The sequence below is a fragment of the Pyrgilauda ruficollis genome, unplaced genomic scaffold (assembly GCF_017590135.1).
Source record: "Pyrgilauda ruficollis isolate IOZ18807 unplaced genomic scaffold, ASM1759013v1 scaffold4, whole genome shotgun sequence".
NCBI classification, from domain to species: domain Eukaryota; kingdom Metazoa; phylum Chordata; class Aves; order Passeriformes; family Passeridae; genus Pyrgilauda; species Pyrgilauda ruficollis.
The window spans coordinates 3,418,497-3,443,998 of NW_024525489.1; the positions used below are offsets into that span (position 1 = coordinate 3,418,497).

Sequence of the window (25,502 nt, forward strand, 5' to 3'; positions counted from 1 at the left end):
GTGGCAGTAAATTTATTTACCAGCAATGGGTTACTGCATTAACTTTATTTTAAATACATAAATATTAACAAGCCCCAGCTCTCCATCACCAAAAGTCATATCCAGAAGCAGTGCATCAAACTAACCTTTCATTCATCCGATTTGTCTCATTCTGTTCCCTAATCCTTTATTATGTAACCTGCTTAAAAGCTGTAAAATCTGCTTTGAAGGAACCTTGTCTTTTTACCCCAATGCAAAATGCTTCACATACTTTTGACATCATGTGATCAACGTTTCCCTGAAGAAAGAATTCCAATATTTCAAAAGGATTAATCCTGAATTTTAATGCCTTGGTCTAAATAATTTATGACAATCTTAGTCATATAAGGGTTTTCCAGATTTTTTTGGCTATTAAGACAATGTGTTTGGCTGTGACTTAGCATTTTCATTTTAGCATTCAGTACCTCTGTAATCTGATAAGCAGAATTCCTCCATTAGCATTTCACATTTACTCTAAAAGAGACAGATTATCAAGTACTAACTACACTCTTCAAAAATTTAACACAACCTTGATATGTTGTAACTGTTCCAAAGCTGCATGATCATAACAATCATAAAAAAGTCATGGTTTTAACTGAAAATTTGGTTTAATGTGTCTTTTGTTCTTGTTTTCAACTGTTCATAGGGGTTCAAAGCCACTGGACCAATACAGCATCACCTCCTCTATCAGCCAGTTGGTATTTCACTCACTTTGGTAAAAAAATAGCACTCCCAATTTTATCTCCAAATAAAGAATGCTCTCCCCTGAAGAATTATCAAGACTGGTTACAGCCTGACTACATCCCTTAGCACCATTCATTCACTGCAGTATTGCTATGAACACTGCTGTTTCATCACCAAAAAAAATTATCAAGACAAGAAAATGCAACTGAGTACTGAAAATCTTAAGTCACACTTTAAAATCTGAAAAAATCACGAAAAATCTCATGCTTCTCTTTAATGATTTAGAATTATTCTAATTCAACAAACTTCATTAAGTTTATACCTTTAATAGTATAAATAAAGTATAAATATAATTATCAGTTCACTCTGATAATGCCTGTTTCTCAAGTTTCCTACCAAAGCACCTTTCATTTAGTGGCTGGAACAACAACAGTCAACAGCAGGTTTAATATTCAGTTTAATATTATATTTAATATAAGATATTAATATTAATATCTGATAGAATTGCTTCATTTCCATGAGCAAAAAGTAATTGCTGAAATGGACCAGCACGCCTCCACTGTAACCCATGCTGCTCGTGGTGCCCTGGAAACTCAGGCACCAGAACACTGCACTGTGTTCCCTTTCCCCACCTGACAGGTACCATCCTATTAGCTGAGCAGAACAGCTTCAGGGAGCTTTTGAACGAGCCAGCAATTGCTACTCCCTCATGAAGAACGATTCACACTTCTGCATGTCAGTTCTGCCATTTGAACCGTTTTTCTTATGAAGAAAAAACCTTGCAAGATGCTTATTTCACTCAGATAACTACAAAGACACCAATTGTTACACTCTGCAAAATAATGAACATCAGCTGTGAAAACATTTGTAAGTTACGTAACATTTCAGCTCAGATCTTCTAATATTCTACAGTGGATGGCATGAGTAAATATTGTATCATAGCAACAATGAAATAACAGTGACATGCTGAGGATAAAATTCAAAAAAGCCGAATTTAAGGAACCGACACAGGGAGGGCAGCTTTTTTTGTTGCTAGCCCCAAGCTGACAGCCAGACTAACACAGGAACCAAGCCTACTCTTATTTTCCCTCACTACAAACTCAACTATAGCTCGAGTTACAAAGGTCCACAAGTGAGGCCCAGATAATATAATACAGTTAGCTGATGATAAAATTTTTTTTTTAAAAATTAAAAATGTAGTATCACTAAGCAAAATTTACTTAGAAGTTTCAAAAACCAGCAGACGGCATGTGAATACTTCTAACCACGGCTCAAACAGACTAAAGATCTCAGGTTAAAAGTCAGTAACTGGAATTCATACAAAATAATTAAATCACTTATTACCTTCCTAGGATACCAAATAAATTCCTGCACTAGCCACTTCTGGTTAGACATCAGAGTAAAAGAGAATCTTTCCCCTGCCATGCATCAGCAGTCCATTTCATTAGCAACCTGATCTCTCGCAATTGGACATGTTTCCTCAAATGAAAAACCTGTCCATTAACCTATTTTGTTACTATTAAAACATTTAAAGTAAAACCAAAGAAGTGTCTTCCTCTAAGCACACATCCTTTTTTTGGACTTGCAAGGGGAAACACAATTATTTTATCAACTTATCATCTCTAGTCATCTGCAAGAGAGGAAAATTATGTGCAACCACGGCAAAAATAAAGCAACAAGAAAGCCAGTTCTATTCTATCAGCACAATCTGTCTTCACATGCTCAATCCCTGCTTGACACATGGCACATTTGTCTCGGGAATGTTATGAAAGGTACCATGGGAACCACCAAGTGATTGAGGAAAATTTGTTTGTCATATAGGGCTCTTAACTTTTCAAAGCCTTACCTTTATGCCAGCACAGTGAAAGCTAGACAACTTTATGCCACAACAAAATCATATCACAATAGTTTATTCTAGTTCTAGAAATGAAACAAACTGTGCCACCATAACTGCAAAAATACTGGAGATTTTCGCTTTAGTAGTTGAACAACCCACAGCATGATTTTTAAACAAGCTTCAATCTAATGTCCTATGAAGATTTACATCGTACATGTGGAGTGTTATTCTTCAAATACCCTAAATACCATAAAGACCACAGAAGATCAGTTAGGTTCCAAATAGACAGTGGATGCCTCAATGAACAACCCTGAATCAAGCATAATGATGGGAAATCCTGAAGACAAAAATTTAACATCCAGCACCAAAAGAATTATTGCAAATTATGATCCACTTTAATCATGACTTGCCTCTGGTCATTTCCGTCATAGATAGTAGACAGCTTGTACCTGATTAAAATACTTAATTTGATTGTTGCACTTCATAATACTTAAATTCTCCACAGACTATTTGTACTGTTTACAAACCTCCACTCATTACAGACAGTAGGCACGATAATAAAGGACAAAAAGTAACAAGCAATTTGACTTGGAAGTTCTTCCTAAGCAGAAGTTTTAAAACATTGAAATTGCGTGACTGTACAGATTTGTCTCTAAATCGAATGCTTTCAGACTCATAAGGTCATCGATGCAAATCTAAGCATGGAATATTGAGTTAAGAGACTAATCTTTCTAGGACAGGCCCAAGCAAAATTTGGAAAGAAAAAGAATTCCCAAGAGCTACCTCAATGGTACATAAACGGAGACAAAAATACACTACAACAATGTCTTCCTACAATGTATTTATCTCTTATGTTTACAAGCATTCCTCCTGGAAGAAAAAGAAAGATAATTTTCCTTTCTCAACACAATTGTTTATCCAAGACCTTGAGTACAAAACCAGAGAACCTAACATAAGCCTTGATTCATCAGCAGAAACCAGACTCCAAATCCACAACAACTCTCTCAACAACACAAATGGCAAGTTCAAAATTCATAGTTTTCCTGCCAATACAAAATAAACCCCCTCAAACATTTGCAAACTTTTTCCATTTATTTTAAAGTCTCACTAACTAAATATTTCCGCTTTTTCCTGAAACAGCTACCCCAGGAAGATGCAAAAGCCAGAGAAACAACCAAGCAGCTTCTGTCTGACAGCCTCTTAGAGCAGTTCACTACATAGCCCTTTCAGGCACTTAGAGGATAATGATATTACACAATAAAGTAACATCTATCTCCTTAGAACTTGGTAACAATTCTACATAATTCCTTGACTAACTGAATGCATGAAGAGGATCATGTCACAATTATGCTGCATTCCATAGTGCAAAGTTTAGGATTTAAGTCTCTGCTGCCTGGTTACACTTACTGCCACTGTATTCAGCTCAGTGGTGGAGGGATCTGCTGGAGCAGGATGAAGCCTTAACACTGACATGGAGAGAGGAGCATGTGGACTATGAGACATCAAATCTCTGGGTTTGGTTTTGGGGCTTTTAATTTAAAGGAATCAATGTTTTTGTACAGCCTGCTCCTTTCAGAGACACCATTAGTCTGAAAAGGAGGTAGAGCGATAAACTCTGCCCCACTTACATAAACCAAGCATGGGGAGTTCCATTTGACATAAATTTAATATTTGGTTTTGTCCCAGAGAGCTCTTGTGTATATGATTGTTGTGATCTCTCCTAGCATCTGAGTGTCAGTGCTGACGTTACAGGCATGGCAAAACAATGTCAGGAGATTTGGTTTTGCATCAACTGCAGTTTTGGTGCAACAGGGCACAGAGTGTTTCCAGGTTCTCAGAAACCTCCATCAGCAGCGTGACAGGCAGCAAAGTCATTGGCTGATAGAGATTGAGAGAAGTCTCTCTCCCTGCTATCCCCTTTACCATTTACTCCTCCGTTCCCCTTCTCTGTTCCAGTCACATCCATCCATCAGCACTGGCTCTGGAACTTGTCAGGCTCTTCCTAAGCTGCTTTAACTCAATAACATCGTCATATTAGTGAGGTTAAATGGCTTCTGGAGGGGCCTGATGTGCATCAGCTCTGGCACAGGATTAGAGACGGGAGCAGCAGCTCTCTGCAGCGAGCTGCTAAGTTAGCTTACCATCTCCTCTGGAACCATATCACCCCAAGTACTGTGGCATGAGATAATGTATAGGTAAGATTTTTCAGTTAAGTTAGAGACTTTTGAGAATAATACAATTTGGATTTTGTGTTTGTTGTGAGATTTAGTTATTTTGGGGATTTTGTTTTGTTTTAAATCACTTTAAACTCCTTCTCAAAGAAAAAATGCAGCCCCTGTATACTTGGTTGCCCAAGCCAAGTATACTTGGCTAGTAGTGTATAACATTCCCCAGTAACTCCATACACCCATAAGAGTAGCTCCCACAATTCCAGATTTTGGCAGCTCAACAGCCCCACTGAAACTGGTGGGGCTACTCAGATGAGCTCTGTGCAGCACCACAGGCATCCAAGGAACTTTTCGTCAGTATTTGCAGGTTTTCCACATTAAAAAAATCTTTGTCACCCTAAAGAGCAAGCACTATTTTTTAGTAGACCAGAGCTGTAGGTTTCCCCTCTGCCCCCTCCAATCAAGATTTCAAATAATGTATTTTCAAATTACCTATTACCCCAAAATCTACAGCTGTTGCTAGAACTCCAGAAGGGACTGAGTGAATTTTTCTCCATGCTGTCAGTAAACAGAATTCTGACTTTCCAGGACAGATAAGGGAGTCAGAACAACATTATGTATCCTAAAAGTTAACCAGCTCCTTATTCAATAGTAAGTTTGTTCACTAGAGAAGGAGATTTGGAAGACAATGAAATAAAAATGCATTTTCAATAATTATTGAAAGGAAATTTATACTACCTACAGGAGATAAACAAAAACCAAACCAACACAAAAAGGACTTGGCACAGAATTACGAAGTTGGTCAATCCTGTCTAGGATCCAGGTGCTCACACGAACATTTAACCTCTTCATTTCAGAAATCAGGAGTGCAAAGGGGCAATCAAGATAACAAGCTGAGCTTCTCCTGTGCTTCCACTTTTAAAGTAAACTACTCTGCAGATGGTCATCAGTCAAGATTTGCACACAGTGGCACCCTCCACAAGATAAATCTCCAGTCTCTTTCAAAAGAGTAAGAAAAACAACAGAATTTTGCTCATTGGAATAGTCTGAATTTAAAATTAATTCTGTGATACATGCCAGGGAAGGAAAAAAAAAAAAAAAAAAAGAATCACATATTAGAAGTAAAACTAGACAAGAATAACAATCAATAATTCCTTTTATTCAGCTACAGCACTGTGATTTAGAGAGTTAGTTACAAGAGGCTACAGATAATTTTTAAGTCATTTAGTAAAAAGTACTCCTGGAAAGCTGTCTCCCACCCAGTAAGATATTGTTTGTTATTGAGTCTCATCTGCTGCTCCACGTGGCCAGCAGTTGACCTCAACAAATCAGTCCAGAAAATCTGAAAAGCCCACACTGATCTAACAACATCTGTCACAAATTCTGTGACACGGCTTCTTGCAATGATAATGAACTGCAAGTGTCTTATCTAGATTGTTTCTACCTTCTATCTTCCAGGCTTTCTTATAACCTCATATAGTTAAGAGTCTCAAGCTACTACCATGTTAAATCCCTTGATTTTAATTAAGATTTGAGACAACCAAGAGACTTCAGAGAGTAAGAAAGTACTAAAATACGTCACTGAAATGCTTTTTTATTAATAGCCCTATTTCGTACTGTTTAATTACAGACAACAAGCTGTTAAGATGCAACATGTAATACAAATTACCCTTTTGGTCCTTAAAGTTAGTCTAGTAACTGGGCCTGCCACAATCCACCTTATTTCTACCACACTTTCTAAAAAAAGAAGAATTAAAGCCCCATTGATTCTTTAAACAAATAAAAACTCACCAAGCATACCAATCACTGGAACAGGAACAAAAAACACCCTAAAGTCACCCTTAACAAAATGTACAAGTTTAACAATAGAAAGGTTACCTCAAGAACATGCCAGCAGTTCAGAATCTAGCTGAAATTAAGTTCCATGGAACAACAACAAGGAAAAGCAGGGGAAAAAATTGTCCAGTGGACTGACACAGTTGAATCAGTGTTGCTTTTGAAAGTAGCGAGTTGTTGAGGAATTTGCACATGGCTAACCACATGAAGTTTTGTTCAGAGCAAAACTATTTATTAGAAAAGGCAAAGAAGTTTCACTTCTTACACAGGTGAACTGTTATATTTTCAAAAAACAATTAACCCCCCACTGCTCTTGTACTTGAAACAAGCTTACTCCCACCTGTAAGTCAACTATAATGCTCTTCAAAGCATTCATCTATGGTTTTGGCACATAGTGCTACTGTACTTGCTGTCATCATTTAAAACCCATAAAGCAGTTTTAGTGACTGATCATATGGCAGGGTAAGCCTTTTTTGAATATACCCAGAGCCTCTAAAAAATAATTTAAAACAGGAACCTGCCTCTTTAAGGAAGAGACTTCTAAATTTAAGGGTGATATATCCTACTGTGGAATCCATACACATAGCCAGGTCATTCAGTCAGGAAGAGAGAGTAATTAATTTTTTGAATGGGAAATTGTTTCTCAGAAGATGTGCATATGGGATAGATGGCACCTTTAACTTAAAATTACAGAAATTGATACACAGGCCCAAGAATTGAAACTGCTTTCCCAAACAGAAAAGACAGATCCTAAACAGCTTTTTAAATACTGAAATGCAACAAAGGATTTTGTTATAGTAAAATAGAGATGCTTTCAAGTCCTCCTAACAAGAGGGCAAATAAATACCAAGGTAAAGCTCTGTATGTAAACAGGTAATTTCTTTAAAATCTAAGTCAGGTTACACTGAATGAGCCACAAGGTGAAAGTATCCAGAGATGCTGCACAAGTAACTTGTTACTCCAGGTAATTCACTCTTGTGCCACGAAAATTAACCACCAACAAAACCCAAAGGACTACAGAAATGGAAGGACACTACAGACCAAGCTTCTGAGAGTGTCAAATCAAAAAGATCAGAAGGGACAACTGGTATGATGCTCTGTGTTCCCAAATTATGACCTTATTTACACTTTTCCACAAATAGAAGCACTTGCCATTACAGAAACACTATTTATCAAAGTGTAATGGTTCAGCAAAATACTAGATTTTCACATGTAATTTTGAATATGCAATAAAGCCCTTGAGGGTGTGACAAGGATGAGGGTGTGAGGGTGTCACATCTACCCTGCTAAGAATTAAAAAGAATAATCTGAGCAGCTCTGCTCCCTATTGTGCCCCCCAACAGCTGTAGTGCTTTGCACAAATTTTACCAGGGCACACAGACAGCTGAGAAGCGGGTGACAAAGTTGTGTGCCACACAGGCTCAGTAAAAATTTCAGCTTAATACCCATTATCTAGGACTGCATTAATAACACTTTCAATTCACAAGGACCCAAACACTTTACCTGAATGAAACAAATTGATTTGTGCCTTATAAGTCTGAAGGGACAGCAACTGTATTTACAAGTTAAATTCCCTTTACTTTAGGTCAGCTGCAAAACTCCTGTCTGACTGACATTATGGTAGTTTATAATAATGAGTGGTAATTATGAAGTATGCCATAAGTGAATCTGTGTTCCATACTATTAACAGATTAAAAATATATTAATTTCCCTATCATTTCCTCACCATATCTAAGTATAAAATTAATTTTGAGTAAGATTATGAAGTTGCTCCAGTTTGATACCACACAAGAACATGCAAGTCAACACAAATCAAGTTTGCTTATTTTCCAGAAACTGAAGAAAGCACTAATATTGCTGTGTGAAAATCAGTCTAAGTGAAATATAAAAATATCCTTTATTGAAACTAAGGGTAGCTATTAAACACAATTTAACAGAAGCACAGAAACTTATTTTGTAATTAATTTAGCACTTTTAAACGTGAAGGAGATGCATAGAGGAGTAATTTAATATGAAATGTGTGCCAGAGGAAACAGCCAATCTAACTTTCCAAAACACAAGGAAAACCCAACTCTTCCTTTGAATTCCTGTGTAAATCTGTGCGGAAGTTAAAAGTACTGGATTAACTCCTTGGATAAATACATAGTTCACAAATTGGCTAAAAAAGTGCTTCTTACTTTTCAAAGTCTTCTCGGATCAATAAGGAGACACTTTATGTTGCAGTAGCAAGAGCTATGATTAAGTTGGACAGGGAACACAGGTGAAATCCTGGTAGTGCTGCATTCAGTGAACAACCTGAACAAGAACAGATCATCCTGAGCAGACAAATAGCAAACATTCTGGGATCTCTTCACTAAATTTAAGTGAAGTAGACATTTAGCCTCATAAATAAAAGGTTGAGATAATTTTTTTCATCAATTTCAAGCATACTCGAACAGTTACACTCTTTCTACCAAGAACTCTAAATATGAAGTGTTCAGTAATGCACTTCAATCCTCTCCCATTTGGCAAAATCTCTTGGCTATTTTTAAACTCAATTTACATCATTTTACATCATTTTGATGTATTTGGTTTATTTTGATCCTGCTTCCTACTCTTAAGGGAAAATGAACAAATATGTATTACCAAACCCTGTCCTTCCTAACTTTACTGTGGGACCAAGCCCATGTCTCTCAAGAGGGTGGCGATACATCTTCATTATTCTTCTCAAAACAAGAACTGCTTTCCTAAAGAATCCAACTATGCTGAAATGCACAAGTTTGTTTCCCATATATAATTCAAGACCTAAGCTCAGCTCTCACTATTTGTTACTTTTACATAGACAGGGAACCAAAATTTTGCTGCTTAACAAGACTTCAATCTTGTATGTATGTCATATTTCAAGCATAGAATTTGTAATGGAACATATGGTACACTTTTGAAAAGTTTTACACAATTATACTAAATTACAACCTTTTTAAAAAAGCCCACTTTCCCACCCATACTCTCCCATACAATTTTACTTGGGATAAAATTAATAAAATAAAAACTGTGTCTCTGTATTTTGAAGGACCTAGCATCTACAGAAATAAACCTATTAAATCACTTCTAAAAGCTCACTTGTTTATGCAGTGGTGCACTCTGCTAATCCTTTAATACAGCTGCAGTAGAAATGAAGCTGTTGCCCCCTTCATATTTAGAGACATTGCTGTGACTTTTTATTCCTGATCATTTTCAGATCAGCCTTACTGCCCCATGCTATACTGTCCTCCTCTAAACTTGTTCAACCCACCTCCTCTTTCAGTTCTGACAAAATCCACAGTGCCACTTTCACTATCTGTCACCCACAGCTTGCCAACTCTCCAAGCATGTGATGGTCTCAGATACAAATTTCTAATCAGTTATTTGAAACTTGTATAGCATGTGGAAAGCTTTTCTCCTAATCTTTTAAATTCTTAGTGTTTAAAAAAAATTATTTACTAGAAATAAAACATCTTCCTTTTGCAGCATTGTTCTTGAATAGACATGCACAAATATAATTTTTGCTGTTATTCTCACCTCAATGTCCCAACTCCACAGCAAAATTTGTATTTCTCTTCTGAATCCTATCATATCAACAAAGCTGACAAAACCCATCAATTCCACCAAAGCTTTGCTTGCTAAGATCAAGATAAACAATGGAAGAGATAAGAAACTTCAGATGAGAATGAGACAGAAATCTTTTCTGAATAGTAAAGGCAGTGCAACAGCACCATTTTTATTTTTTAATCTATAGCCCTTTTTTTTCCACCATATCCATTGCAGCAGTACATGCTACTCTTTTAGCAGGGTACAGGTCTGCTGAATTCTGATCAGACTACTGTTTGTTCCCATAGCCTCCATGCCCTTAAAATACTGAGGGCCTAGTATCCTGCATTTACATTTCACCAGCCTTTCCCAGCTTCACTTCCCACCCCCAAATGTACAGTTATGCACGCCTGAATTTTAAATTCTCAAGATAAAAACCTCTCATTTGATGAGCCAGCTAATCTGCAATCAATTCCTGATGTGCAGAACAAAAACCCTAAGCCTGTGAAGTTTCAGGAAGATCACGGGAACCAAAATCCACAGCTGCAATGAGAAGTAATAAAGAAATTAGAAGAGAACATGTTAAGAAATATTTCCAGAAATCTTCACAGCCAACAGGAGTGTTGAGACTCCAAACACTGAGCTCCCTGCAGCCACGGGAGAGGAGATGGTGTCTGCCCTCTCTTCCTACTTAAGCTTTTCCTCAGCACCTCAGCAGTTCCACACCATGTCTCCACCTGTAATGTGCTCCTGGGCTCTTGCTTGTAGAAAATGACAGGTTTTGCCTACACTTGCTGTCTAACTTTGCCTACTGCTGTCCTAGCAGTACTGCAGACAAGAAGCCCAAAGAAAGCCACACAGAGCAGCCTCCCAGAGCACGACAGATGGGAGAAGCACAGCAGATCCTGAAGGAGCTCTGTGTACCAGCTTGGTAAATACCAACTCATCAGTCCTGCTACTGAGCTACAACAGCTACAATTGGACCAAACAAGAATTTGGACCACATGAGATTCATTTGCATTAAGAACCACGTGCTAAGCTCCAAAATATAGCAAACATTAAACCTCAACACAATTCATGGTTTGTTTTCTTTTTAATATTGACACTATACAATTTATCTTTCCTCTAGTGCTCAAAGCAGTTTGAATTGGTTTTGCTGAAACTAAGAAAATTAGCCTGAGGAAGTGTTGCAAATAAAACTGCCCATACTTGGCATGGAAAACTTCAGTCCAAGCAGTTCAGCAATGTTGTGAGCAGCTGAGAATAAGGTCTTGTGGAAGAAAACTGAAGGCAACCTTTAACTATGATGAACTCTGCTTTCAAGTCAGAAAGATACTATGAAATAAATAGGCATCTTGTAGAAAACATTATTCACTGGCCACAAATTCAGCAAAAGTTGAGAGAAACTAGTTCAGTAGTTATCTGATGGAATCAATGATTCAGACTTTAAAAAGAAGCTGTCACCATCCAGTTTCTAGTAGAGCATTTTGCCAAGGGAGTCTTCTAAAACAGGTGTTATTTATTACCTATTAATCCAGTCTGGCTGCAGCTCCAACCCTCCAAATCCACGTGCTGCTAAAAGCCATAATTTTAACCTGCTAGATTAAAACAAGAGTCAGGACAACAAGGGTACAGAAGCTAAATTTTACAGCCTTCACAATGGAAGTGTCTTTTTTTCATCAGAACACAACACATATCCACTCTGTGCTTTAAAAGAATATTAATCTGTCCAGAACTGTTGGTATGACACCTTTTCAAAATCACTGAATGATTGTAAGATAGAAAGATGTTAAAAAATCCTCAAATCTATAGATTGAAGTAATCTTTTGATCAGATAGCCTGCAGCAATAACTAATTCCATCTGTATTTCCTACAGCAACTAACATTAAATTCAGCACCTGCAAAACTACTGTCTGACTAAACCAGAAAGCAATGAATATGGAAAAAGAAATCTGATACTAAGCTGGCACACGGAAGATGTGAAAGATTGAAATAGAAAAGTTCATGTGAAGACAGTCAATAGGCTCTATATTTAGGAGTTGCTTTTGATGGGAGTATATTCTAAGACAAAAAATTCAAGTCTACAGATAAAAAGGTCAATTTGTTAAGAATAAAAACCAAAATGTTCCACTCCATAAACTAGGAACAGTTCCTTAATATAGAAAAAAATTCAAACAGCTCGTTTTTCATGGAACTACTACAGCTTTTTCATCTGTTGTAGCTTGTTTATTTCTCAAGACAGTAACTTCACTAAAAAGGAAGTTTTGACTACTTCGTAGTACGTCCTGCTGAGATTATAGTAAGAGGTAAACAAATTCCTCATAGAACATCCTCATTCTTCATCTGAGTTAAAGATTCTCACTTTTAAGGAAAAACTCATCTAAGATGATTACAGTTGCAAGGGATGTTGAATACAAAAGGTGGAGGATGGGGGACTATAGAAGAGGAAATAACAATGAATCATGAGGGACACAAAAACACAAGTGCAAATCTGAGAGAGAAAACTGTCCTTTCACTTATAAATATTTATTAAGGCTGTACTAAAAGTAAACCACTCTAAAACTTTTGAAGCTCATTTTCCCTTGGGGAGCAAAGACAACTTAATATGACAAGAAAATTCCTCTCAGCTGTTTTTAATTCCATTTTTTTATGTCAGTCTGAAGCACACACTATGTGACTCAAAAGCATTCAAAGTGTGAGGCTTGAACTGATCCTCAGATTTAATAACATTAAAATTTTACCTATCAGCAAGGTTACCAGGTCTCTCTGCAACATTCCCACAAAAGCTTAGCTTGAAGACAGCAACCAGTTTTCAGCCAAAGTCAAGCTCTCTCTCAAGGGTTTAAGTAAAGAAAATAACCAGAGTTAACACCTATTTTACACCTTGTATTTGAATGCTGACACTGCACACTGGGAGATCTTCTTAATGTCTTCTCATTCCAGAACACTCCTCCTCTGCAACTCTCAGCCCCACAGAGATCCCTCCAACTATTGCTAGTCCATGGCTGAAAGGTTTCTGGAACACTTTCCAATTCTTCTCTTGTGAGGGTAAGAGGCATCAGGAAACGTTTATTCTTTCCAGCTGCAGTTGACATGTTTGGTACGTAGAAGAAAAAAAAAAAATCTATTTGCTTTACAACCTGACAGGCCATATTAACTGTACTAAATAAAAGCAACAAGTTGTGGTTTATATTTACCACTTTCCACCTGTATTTCTACATGCTGCTTCAACCAAAAGTGACAGAGACAAGCATGCACACAACTCCTGGAGAGAGTCAGATCAGGTTCCAAGGTCAAGTTGCATCTCTTTTTCAAAAATGAAGGTAACTGCCATGTTCTATTGCAGTCTCTTAACACAATCTCCTATTGGGACAAAATTATCACTTCTTAAGACAATAAAAATAACACTCCCTTTGCTAGATTTCTTTAAAAGCAACACTCTCAGAATTGTCCATGAAATTACAAAGTCCTGCTGTGTTCCAGCACATTACTTTGTCTGAAGATTCTTCAAAATCCTTTTATTATGCAAACTTTAGGTAACAAAATGAAAAGAAGACTGGGGGGTGATTAAACAACCTCTTTTTCTTTTAAATATAATCAGTGTGTCCTCAGTATTTCTTATTCAGTTGCTAAATTATACAGTAAGATGGACACTGTCCTGAATAAAAATGCTTTAGGAAACCTCCTAAATTAACTGAAGAACAAATTACTAAATTATTTTGAGTATCCTGCCATCAGTCAGGTTTTGCTGAGCTTTCACTTACACAAGATAGATATCATCACATCCAAAGAGAAGCTGAATGTTAATCACAACACAATCTTACCATTCCTCCTCTCCATCTCACTCCTCCAAAAACACCTCTGAAGGGAAGAGTTCCTGCTACTGGGGGACTGTTACTTGCTAGTAAGAGATGTGATGTATCACTGATAGAAGAAATAAACAGCCAAAGCACAGAATTTTGGTAATTCAGAGCAGAAATACATATTTTTAAGATTATCTGTCTAAAGGCTTTGAAACAATACAACTCTGAAAGTGTGTCTCACCATCTGAGTTGGCCATTCCAGTGGCAAACAAAACAGCCCCTACAGAAAAGGAAAAATCGCACAACACTCTCTACCGAAAAAGGTACTTTCTAAAGTGATGGGTAATTTCTATTTTTCTTCTGGAACATCTTTCCCTCCAGTAAAATAGATGCAAGTGTTTTAGGCCAGTCTGGCAAACCTACTGGGGAGTTTTAAAATACTGTTTATACTTATTTTAGAATATTATCACTTAGAAGCAATGAAACAAGACAATTCCTATAAACAACATTAAATATTTCACAGCAGCATACCAAACTGCTTTTTCATCTAAAAATATTCAATTTTCTCCCAATACAGGTTTAATATACCTCAGGTTTAACATTTATTTGAAAAGGTCTGTAAAAGTAAAAACTTATTCTAATTACTAAGTGTATGCTGAGCACCCATAGGCATCACTAAAATTACTGTATTTTCCTTTTCCAGCCCATCCCTGGGAATTTTGGCTCATGATTCTGTAGATGATACTACACTGGCAGCATCAAAACTATTGCTGAATTCCATATCATCTTTCAAAAATAAAGCAAAGATTTATCTTCCCAAGACACATGTGATTAGGACAAATAGTTGTATTAAACAATCCATTTGTAGAGAGAGCAAACTCCTTCTAGAGCCTTTTTTGGTTTCAGGGGCAAGGAAGGTTTAAGAGGAAAAGGAAAAGAGGAAGCATTATGAAAAGAAACCATCCCATGCCCACAGCTATGTTCAGGACAAATCTAACATCACAAACCTAAGGCACAAAAACAAGCAAAAGGAGTGCTGCTTGACTTTCTGCAAGCTGGCTACTTGGGACACTACAGCTCATAAAAGTGTATTTTGCCCACAATTTCTGTTCTGAAGTAGGTCTCCAAGGCAAGACTTCACATCTGAATCATAAGTATAAAGACTGAAGAGATTTTCCTTTAAGAACTTAAGGCAATAAGGCGATTCAAACTACTATAAAACCCTGCATAACTGTAGAAATTCCTCTGCTGGTTTGTGGCTTCAAATTTCCAAACATCTGAGCTGCTGATGCCATGCATAATTTCTCTGTGTTACAAGTAAAAAGCTGTAAAACCACTCTCACAAAACTATGAGACTTAATAATGCAGAGTTAAAAATTTAATATTAAAGTCCCAGCTCAGCAAAGAATGTAAACTTGGACATTTTGCTGATTTCAGCTGGAATTGCTCCCTGCATAACACACGTATGTTTAACTGTTTGCTGGACCAGGACTCAAACTTTCTGAAGTCTGCCACCTATGTGCAGCATTTACACAGGGCCTTTACAAACTCTCAAGTGTGGTTTCTCAAACTCAGCTCTGATGAAAATGTATTGACTAAAGAGCGTGGAAACAGCAAAAACTGAATCTTGATTTCAAACAAATTATCCAGGTTATCAATCCCTCATATCAAAGCAGTGGACCAAGACAGCAGCCAACTTTCATAGATGAATGAAAGCCCAAACCCCTGCTGTTGTTAAAACTAACACCAAAAACCACTGCAACAAACATGTTAAAAACAAACAAACAACCCTGCTCTTGTTACTCCCCTGCCTAAGCTTATTTCTAGTCAGTAACATTTCTGCTAAGAGCCAGATTTATGATTCATGTACATCTGTCACTCAAAGAGCAGGAAAAGGTGACAGCCTTGAAATACTAGAGACATGATTGTAAATGCCATAAAAATCAAACTGAAAAAAACCAAAAACAACTTAGTACCTAGGAATATTTTTTAAGTTTGCTATATCTTATTCAGATTTTGGATATTTGCTGCAAATCAGATTTTTTTTTCCACCATCATATGATGCAGCTACAAAAGCCTTAACACGTTAAAGCCAGTGGAAGCAAAATTAACATGCTAGGTCACGTTAAGGCAATCGCTCTCCCTTATTTTTCAAGTCTCTGACAAATGCTTTAATAACAAGTTTTGTATTCCCTCCCCAACATATCCTACTCATAATTTTAAAAATATACAGAAATGTATTCTGATGTTCAACGATGTAGAAGGTTGCAATGAACTTCATTTCTGTGACCAAATGAACTGAGCCTTCTCAAATTTTTGTGGCAACACAGGGGATAAAACCTTCACTGCCTGTTTTCTGTTTCAGCAATGCCAGCATCCAGATTTTTCATTCACTTGAGAGTGTCTCCACACAGCACTGTGCTGGAGGAAGTCTCCGAGGCAGCTCCTGGAGAGCAGCAAAACGTCGTTCCAACACCGTCCGGGAGCGGTGCGAAAGCACGGAGCAGCCGAAGGCGGACTCTCCCCGGTAACTCAGGATGCCATGCCACGGGCTCCCCTTCGCAAAACCCCCCGTGGGAGGAGCCACCGCCCGCTCCCAGGTTCTAGCGCTCAACTACTGCCTGCACGCCTGAACTCAACTTATCGTCTACATTTTCCTCAGTAAGACCTTAAAACACATGCGAACCAGCCAGAAAAGGGGAGTGGCGAGTTAGTGGAGTCAGCGCCCGGGACAGCGGCGCCGGTTTGTGCGAGCAGAGGAGGAATTCCTGCCGCGGGTCCCTACCTGGAAAGCACCGAGGGCAGGGGAGGACAGGGCTAAAGGGCAGAGGGCGCGGGGCAGGGGCCGAGCCAGGGCAGGCTGTGTGGGCAGCGGCACCTGCAGCCGGAGGGGAGGGCGGGAGGCCCGGCTCGTACCTTTGAGCTGGGGCAGCGGCGAGAGCTCCACCGGGCTGCCCTGGCTGCGGAACTGCGAGGAGCCCTGCGAGCGCTTCTGCCTCTGCGCCTTGCGCACCGATTTCCGTGTGAAGCCATCCACCTTCTCCGCGGCAGAGATGGCCGCCGACATGGCTGGGCGGCGGGTCGGCTCTCCACGAGCATATATTGCACCGGAGGGAGAAGCGGGCGGGCAAAAAACAAAGGAGCTTTAAAAAAAAAAATTAAAAAAAATTTAGAAAACCCAAAAAACACCACCAAAACCGAAGTCCTGGCTGCCCTCACACACCGCACCGACGAGGAGAGGAGCGGAGCGGGCTCTGCCGGGCGCTGGGGAGGCTCCCGGGTCGCTCCTCAGTTCCTGCTTCCCTCGCCGTTTCCTCCCCGCGCGGAGCCGGCGGGGGAGCGGAAGGGGGGAGGAGGAGGAGGAAAGGGAAAACAAACAAACAAACCCAAAGACAACTTTGCCCGGCGGGGCGGGGGCGGGCGAGCGCCAAACTTTCCCTCCTGGGGTCCCGCTGTCCTCAGGGCAGGCGCGGCGCGACCCGCCGCGGGACGGGCTCGGCGGCGCCGCTGCCCCGCTCCCGCTTCGTTCGCTCCGCGTCCTCTTCAGTCGAGCCCGCTGTCATCAGCCGGACTCGCCCTTAGGCTTCAGACGCTCGCTTCCACGCGCCCCTTGTCCGCCTTCAGCCGCTCCCGGGCGCTCCCCGCGCCTCTGCCGTCATCCCGCCTGGTCGCGCTCCGCCGGGGGCCGCCGCGCGTGGCGCCACCAGAACCCCGGAGCCGCCGGGCAGCGGCCGCGCAACTTGGCGGAGCGAGCGGAGTTGAGCACTGGGAGGGGGGAGAGGCGGGGCGAGAGCGGTGGCAGCGGCCGCGGTTGGCGGCGAGAGGTGATTGACGGCCCAGAGCGACCAATGGAGGGAGAGGAGCGCGGAACGCCCCCCGCTCCGCCCGTGGCGGCCTGGGGAGAACGCGGGAGTTGGGCCGCGCGCCGGGGACCAGATGATTGACAGCCGGCTCTTCCAACTGGAGGCGGAGGAGGCGGGGCGGACGGGGTTTCCCGGCGCGGGGAAGGGGAAGGGGCGGGATGGAGGGCGGGGCGCGCGCCGGCCAATCCCGCGGCGGGGAGGGAAGCGGCGCAGCGGGCACGGCGGGTCCCGCGGCCTCGGGAGCGCGCCCGGGGATTCCGCTCACAGGGACACCGCCGAGAGGGTGCTCGACCGGGAGCCGGGAGCGCCGGGCGTCGCGGCAGCGCGCGGTGCGCTCCCAAGAGCATCTCCGTGCCGTTTCCCCACTGCTCCCGACTTTTTTGTTTTTTGTCTCACCCTCCCCACGCCTCAGCTTTTTATGTCTCCTTTTCGGCCTCGCTGGACTCGGCTGTTTGACGGTCGGCGCGGCCGCGGTGTTTTTCCTCCCAGGCTGCTGTCGCGGGCTGGAGGCGCGGCGTTCCCTGAGCCGAGCACGTGCTGGCTTCCCGGGATGGATCGCGCGGAGGAGCCGATCCCGCTGCTCTGCGCGCGGCTGGGGGCTCGGGCTGCAGCCTGGCCGGGAGGAGGAGATTGTGACAGCCGCAGCGCGCAAAAGACACGACTGTGGGTGCGCTACGGGGCTGCACTAGAGCGCTGTCCTATTCCCATATCCAGTTCCCCCCTCCCCCGTTCGGAACTGCTAACACGTGGGATGCCTTACCTTAGAGCCGTTCACGTAGAGCTAATTTCTAAGCACGTCAGCACATTTCTTTTTACTATATAGGTTTGAATACCAATTCAGCAAATAAGTATTAGTAGTATTTTAAGCACACACTCAAGTTTCAGTAGCTGTGGTAGGACATAAATACAGTAAGAACGCCATAAAAGTTTGTAAAATGCCTTCATGACATGAGTTGGACTTTAATCTTTGTGTGAATAAATCATAAATAAAAAGCCAAATGATTATAGCTTTATGTGAATATAAAAGACTTAAAGAGTGTGGAAGCCTGTTCGGTAGAAACTGCTCCCTCTGTTTCCTTCTGTCTCTTTTCATCTTCCTTTCCTCTGTCAACACAGTCTCTAACTTGTGCACTTCTCATCTTTTTTGCTTTTGGTGAAATAATCTTTAGTAGAGAGAGGGGGTATGGGCCATTCACTTAAGAGCTGGACTCAATCATCCTTGTGGGTCTTTTCTGTGGCTCAGAATATTCTATCACCCCTACCTGCTGAGCTGAGCTCAGAGAATCCTTTTCTGTACACTTTAGATTCAATTCTCAGTAGAACATATCTAGAAATTATAGGGTACTAGTGTAATATGCTTTTATCATTCTTGTAGGTGTTGTAGACTTTTCATTTAAATTCTTTATATTACAAAACCCATTTTACAGACAAGATAGCAGTCTTTAGGCACTTGTCCTTTAAACTGCCAGTTCCTGTATTGATTGCAGTAAAGGAAATCCTTGAATTCCTTACCTGGTTAATTCTCACTTCACTTCAAGGCCCACAGCTCTTACTGAGAGATCACTGGGGCCCAGCCCCTGTATCGGTGTGTTCCTCTGTTCCTGCCTGCCCTCCAACAGCTGTCATTTTCTTCTGCACCCATTTTTAGAAACTGACACTGCCCAGCATGTCCTGGGCACTGTTTATTGGCAACTCAAGCCCTGCTGCCAGTTCCCAGGGTAAAAGAGTCTACCTTAGAGGTTCATCAGTACTTCAGAGTTTGTTAAGGAAGCTTTATGCAAGTTCTAGTTAATGTGAATTTTATTTTTTTTTATGAGGTTTAAAATGTTTTCCCCAAGGTTTCTTAGGCTTAGAAGTGCTTTTTGAAAATGTGCTGTAAAAAATCTGTTGGCAGTTGAAATTCATGACACCAAGACCTCCTTGCAATGATGGGATTTTCATATTGAATACACTGAAAGATATTTTCAGACTGCATCTTCATGTATCATTTGTAAAAGAAACATTGGTGAAATCGGAGTCAGCTACACAAAACAAAACATTTATTCTTTCAAATAAATGAGGAGTACTTTTAGCCACTGAGTGTTCTTTTGCCTTTTTAATATAACTCTTCTGTTTAAAAAAAGAATGAGCAGCATCTCTGGTGACCAGCTATGGTTTCCCAAACTGAAATGGTAATGTTTGCTTTAAGTTACACTTAAAGTCAGTGGAATTACATCAATGTATGAAATTGTTGGAACATACAGGCCTGCTGGACTGGTGTATTTGGAGACAAAAAACGAAAGCAAGAGCTGTGAGTGGCAGTCTGAAATAACTGTGTTTGAGAGGGCTGGAGATTGCCCTTCCCTGTTTTCTGCTTCCTACACAGCTGTTGGAGCTGCTCTGAGTCAGCTTCTGAAGCCCCTGGTTTTCAGAGTGTATTTAAAGGCACACAGGACCATGCCAGGTTACAAGCTGCTGGCTCCAGATTCAATTCATCAAAGTCCACGGTGCCCACAGAGAATGTTGTGAATAGTAATTTTACGCCAAGTTATTCCCACTCCTAAATCAGGGCCCTCAAATGTACACTGAGACCTTGATTCTGCAAAACCTCTTGCATATCTCTAGCTTGGAAGAAGGCTCATTATCATTCATGATCATTATTCAGAATGGAGAAGCAACATTCTGGAGCAGATTTTACTAACAGTTGCATCTACAGTTCTTTTCATTTAGCCACATAGGATTATTTCCTGCACTTTCTTGTCATCTTTTTACCCAGAAGAGAAACCTTTGGAAAGGTGAACAAGAACATGACGCATCATTAGCTTGCAGAATCCTGGCCAAGTTTGCTCGCAAACCTGGCGCTTCAAGTACCAGGTTGCTACCAGATTTTTGCAGCAGGGAGTTGCCTGGCTGCCAGCAGATGAGGAGTTAACTACAGCTCTGCTTTCCCATTCATCTATATGGATGCTTGGAGGCCAAGCTGCCAGAAATCTAGCTCTTCTCAGAGACTGTGGGAGGAATATTTTAGTAAAGAGGATGCCCTAAGTGGGTGAACTCTCAGCCAAGAAAGTTTGTGGAGAAAATGTTATTTCCCTCTCAAAATGAAAATGAAAAGCCCTGTTGACTGCAACTGTGCTTATGTTTACTACTGCACAACCCCAGCAATTTTTCAGGGTATTTCATAGAATCATAGAATGTCCTGGGTTGGAAGGGACCTTAAAGATCATCTTGTTCCAAACCCCTTGACATGGGAAAGGACACCTTCCACTAGACCAGCTTGCCCAAAGCCCCATCGAACCTGGCCTTGAGCTCTTCGAGGGATGTGGCATCTAGAGCTTCTCTGGGCAACCTGTTCCAGTGCCTCACTACCCTCACAGTGATTAACTTCTTCCTAGTATGTGATCTAAATCTATCCTTTTTCAGTTTAAAGCCATTGTCCCTTGTCCTGTCACTATTAGGTCCCCCTTGTCCTGTCCATTCTAGTAAGTCCCTCTCCAGCTCTCTTGTAGACCCCCTTTAGATATAGGAAATGCTCAAATGTCTCCCTGGAATCTTCTTTTTCCCAGGCTGAACAACTCCAACTCAACCTGTCTGCAAATGAGAGGGGCTTAGCCCTAGATTAAAATACTTCCTGAACTAATACCCCAGTAAAACCAAGTGAGATATTGCAGTATTGCATTTTATTTAAATGGTATGCTGTCTCACCCCTCCGAAATGTATGGTATATTCTAAGCCTGTGGCCCTCCCCTGAACCATCATGTACCTGTAATCCCATTCGCCCAAGTCTGATTCCGCACCCACTTCAATTCCCCTCTTAAGCTGTGCTATGAAATCAGTCGCTCTCTTAGCCCTTCCCCTCTCTTAGCCTTCCCCCCTCCTTGCCCCTTCCCTCCCCTAGGTTCCCCCTCCTTCCCCTTTCCCCTTCCCCCTCAGTAACCATGCTGTTCCCGGGGATGGGACCCCCAATAAACCTTCATCTAATCAGCACACTCAGAAGCCACATGGAGTCTCCTTGCCTGCCTGCTGCTGCCAGCCAACTCACAGCCTAGGGGGCCCTCCGGGGACATCCCGGGATGCCCCCCCCCCAACCGAACAACAAGGTATTCACTTAGTTCAAGATAAATTGTATGTTTACATGTTCTGTAGTCTGTGTTGGGTAGTAGGAGTCTAGCATAAGTGTTCCCAAGTCTTCTGTTGATAAATCCTTGAATAATACAGCATTAGTTATCTCAGGGCCATCTGTCACCTTCCTCCCAGAGCAGAATTTGAAATTCAGGGATTGGAATTCAAAGGTTAGTTGGCAAGGTCTTCTTTGTAAGGGTCCTGAGTTTGACTTCCTTCAGTATACCTATGAGTACATCGTTACAGTTTATGGTGTTTTTAGTGTTGGTCAAATGCCTATCCAACCCCTAGATTTACTCATTCCCTGCTGTGAGATAGCATTAGGAGGAAGGTAAAGCAGGCTCAGAACTTTAAAAGGGTATAAAGAAAACTTTATTAACAGTAACTAAAAAAAAGAATAATCATAATAAAACCTTTAGAACACTTCTCCTTCCCCTACAACCTTTTGTTTCCCACTAACAATGCACAGAAACAATTCAGTCAGTTTATCACTTCTAGAACAGTCTTTCTTCACTTAGGGAGAGGAGTCCCTCTTGTCAATTTATGGAGACTCCTCCACAAGAAAACAGTTCTCTCATGGTTTTTAATTTCCACAAACTGCAGCCGCCCGGAAATCTGCAATTGTGAAGTCTCTCCCTTTTTTCACAGCTTTTCCCACAGCTGTGTTTATGGGCCATGTCAACTTATGGAGTACTATTTTAAGGATGAGCTGTTTGAGAGCAAAGGTTCTCTTTATTTATCTCTGAGGTCTTCATCTCTGGGAACAGAGGTCTTCTTCTTTCTCTGGGGGCAAAGGGTCTTATCACTCTTCTTTCTCTGTTCAAACTTCTCACACTATCACAGCCACTTCAACATCTGCTTACTTTAGCATAAATGCCTTTGCCCTCATTCCCCATACTTTTCAATGGGTTACAGGGAAAAAGAGTCTGATGTATCAGTTACATTCTTCTCCATAGTTTTAGAAGAGGATTTCAGTCCCAAGATCAAGGAGTCTCCTCTTCCATCCCATCTTGGACTTGACTCTTTCTTGACTAACCTTGGTGTCTTCATGTTGTTCCTCTATATGTCCTCACTCCTCTACATGTACTCACTTGTCTCTCACTTGAGAGAGGATTGATGTCTGTGGGTCTCATCTGTGCACTGAAAGAGTCAGTATCTCACCCGGGGCCTGCAGATAGTTATGTGATCCCTGCCGGGCGGCAATATCACTCTCAGTGATGGATTTCAGGCCATTCTGGGGGCTGTGTTAGAATCTTAGGGGGTCCAGAGTCACCTGAGGTGCCAAAACAGCCCCTTAGCAGCTATTCATAGAGGTATGTCCAGCTTTCTCAGTGGTTTAACAGATTGTCAATTCTCAAAGTTAATTACTGGTTAAATTTTGTCAGACATGGAGGAAACTAGTAGCAGCTTCTCTTATAAAGTCACTTCTGTGAATGGCTCCAATGCAAAGCCAGCATGCTGGAGCAGCGCGCTAAGGTCTTCCCGCACTCAGGGCACTCGCAGGGCTTCCCTTAGTGCTGCCTCCGCTGGTGTCTGGTCAAGGCTGAGATGTGCCTGAACTTTCTCCCACACTCGGGACACTCGTAGGGCCTCTCCCCGGTGTGGATGCGCTGGTGGATGATGAGGTGGGAGTTCTGCTTGAAGCCCTTCCCGCAGTCGGGGCAGCAGAAGGGCCTCTCCTGTGTGTGAATCCGCTGGTGCAGGAGGAGATTGGCCCTACTCTGAAGCCTCTTCTTGCATTTGTCACACTCATAGGGCCTCTCCCCGGTGTGGCTCCTCAGGTGGACAATCAGGTGGGAGAGCCTCCCGAATCTCTTCTGACACTCCTCACACGTGTAGGGCCGTTCCCCGGCGTGACTCCTCAGGTGGACAGTTAGGTGGGAGATCTGTCTGAAGCTCTTACTACACTCCTCACATGTGTAGGGCCGTTCTCCAGTGTGGATTCTCCAGTGGCAGATCAGGGAAGATCTCTTGCTGAAGCTCTTCCCACATTTCGAGCAGCTGTGGGACTTCTCATTGTGAAGCTGCTCATGGACCCCCAGCTCCAAGCTCTGGCCACATGTCCGACCACCTCCCCGGCCTGGAATGGGTTGTTCCTCCTCAGATCCCCACGATCTGCAGCCATTCTTTGTGTGGGATCTCTGGGCCTTTTCCTCTCTGTTAGATTCTTGCGATGTGGAGCCACTCAAAACGGCCTCTTCCACAAGGTTCTGCCACGGGGATTTGTTCTCCCTGGTCTCCATCTTCTATTCCTTCCAGAGTCAGAATCCAACCTGGCACGCTGTTGGTCAGGGTGTTGGTAGCAGTCCTGTTAACTGGTGGCTGCAGTCCTCCTGGAGTGACAGGTATGGTTCTGTTGAAGCAGGGATCCTGTAGAAGGGTGTAGGTTTCCTCTGAAGGTCCAGGGGTGGTGTAGATGGATCTGGTCTTCCTCTGGGAATCCTGTAGAAAAAAGGCTGCTCCTATGGGAATCCAGTGGAAAAAGGCTGACTGAGGCGTTCCAAGTCTCAGATTATATCCAAGTAGGAATGCTTGGCTCCTCCCTCTGGGTGGAGCTTCACACAATGGGATGATGTAATTTATCAGTGAGACTCAATGGCCCATTAAGAGAAGATATCTCCCCAGGGGGAGGATGGGTTGTGGAAGAGATAAAGAAAATTGCCCAATTAACAGAAGATAACTGCCCTACCTCTAACAGATGGGAACAGAACACATACCCCCAGCTACATCTTGTAACCTCAGGCACAGTCTTTCCAGGCAAAACTATGTGTATGGGTATATGCAGGCAATGGATTGTTAAAACTAGCTCTCATTCCTGTTGTGATTTTAAAAACCTTTGAATTGAGTCTTCTGTCAGACAATCCAGTGTGATTGTGTTGCAAATAAAAAATGTATTTTAAGAATTTTGTATGCACAAGCAAAAATACGCTGTTTATTGTAACTGATAGTCCAATGAAAATGTATTCCAGTTTAACTCCTTAATTCTGCCTGTGTCTTGAACTGTCATTTTGGGTGTAAACAGTGCTGTCTGAGAATTCACCAGCAATCTTTCTGGCTCAGTAAGATGCAAAGCATCCCTTAGGGATATAGTTTTACAACTAAGCTTTCAAAGTCAGTTAGCATTTTTGCCATAATGATATTTCCTTTGCAAGAATCTACAGAACATGAGCATATGTGTATTAATTAATCTGTTCTCTGTGCTGAAGATTTATTTGCATTTTATATATGTAAAATGCATAAGATCTTCAGCAATAGGAGTGGTTTCATAGTATTTTAAATGTAACAAATGGTACCTGTATTTATTGAAATGCAAAAAGACACCAAGCCCCACCAACCAGCTGCCACTGCCAGCCTCAAAAAACACTGTAGCCCTTCCACTGCCACTTCCTACACGCTTTTGTCTGTGGCAAATCAGACCCTCATAAATGCCCATGAGCACTATCTTCAGCTTTAAAGATTGTTCAACGCAGCGTTTAGGAAATAAGAGGGAACAACTTCTGGTATGAAATACTTGCATGCAAAAAATAACACCTGGAAGCCTGAGTTCTTTCAGAAGTAATTCCCAATGCTCAGTGAAGAGAATTAAACAAACAGCAGGGTTTATTCTGTCAGCTTCTTAGCAGGCTAACAAGAATTACTGCATGCT

The 25,502-nt window shown here is 41.6% G+C and overlaps 1 protein-coding gene across 1 annotated transcript in view; it reads right to left on the minus strand.

Annotated features, from left to right (window-relative positions):
- The window catches only part of PPP2R5A (protein phosphatase 2 regulatory subunit B'alpha), a 43,288-nt gene extending 25,639 nt beyond the window's left edge, over positions 1-17,649 (minus strand). Inside the window, exons 1-2 of the mRNA XM_041476856.1 lie at positions 17,279-17,649; positions 16,809-17,035 (exon numbers count right to left, since the gene is read on the minus strand). Of these exons, the coding sequence (XP_041332790.1) occupies positions 16,809-16,959 (151 nt within the window). The 5' untranslated portion in view covers positions 16,960-17,035; positions 17,279-17,649. The remainder of the gene's footprint in view (positions 1-16,808; positions 17,036-17,278) is intronic.
- Positions 17,650-25,502: the final 7,853 nt, after the last annotated feature.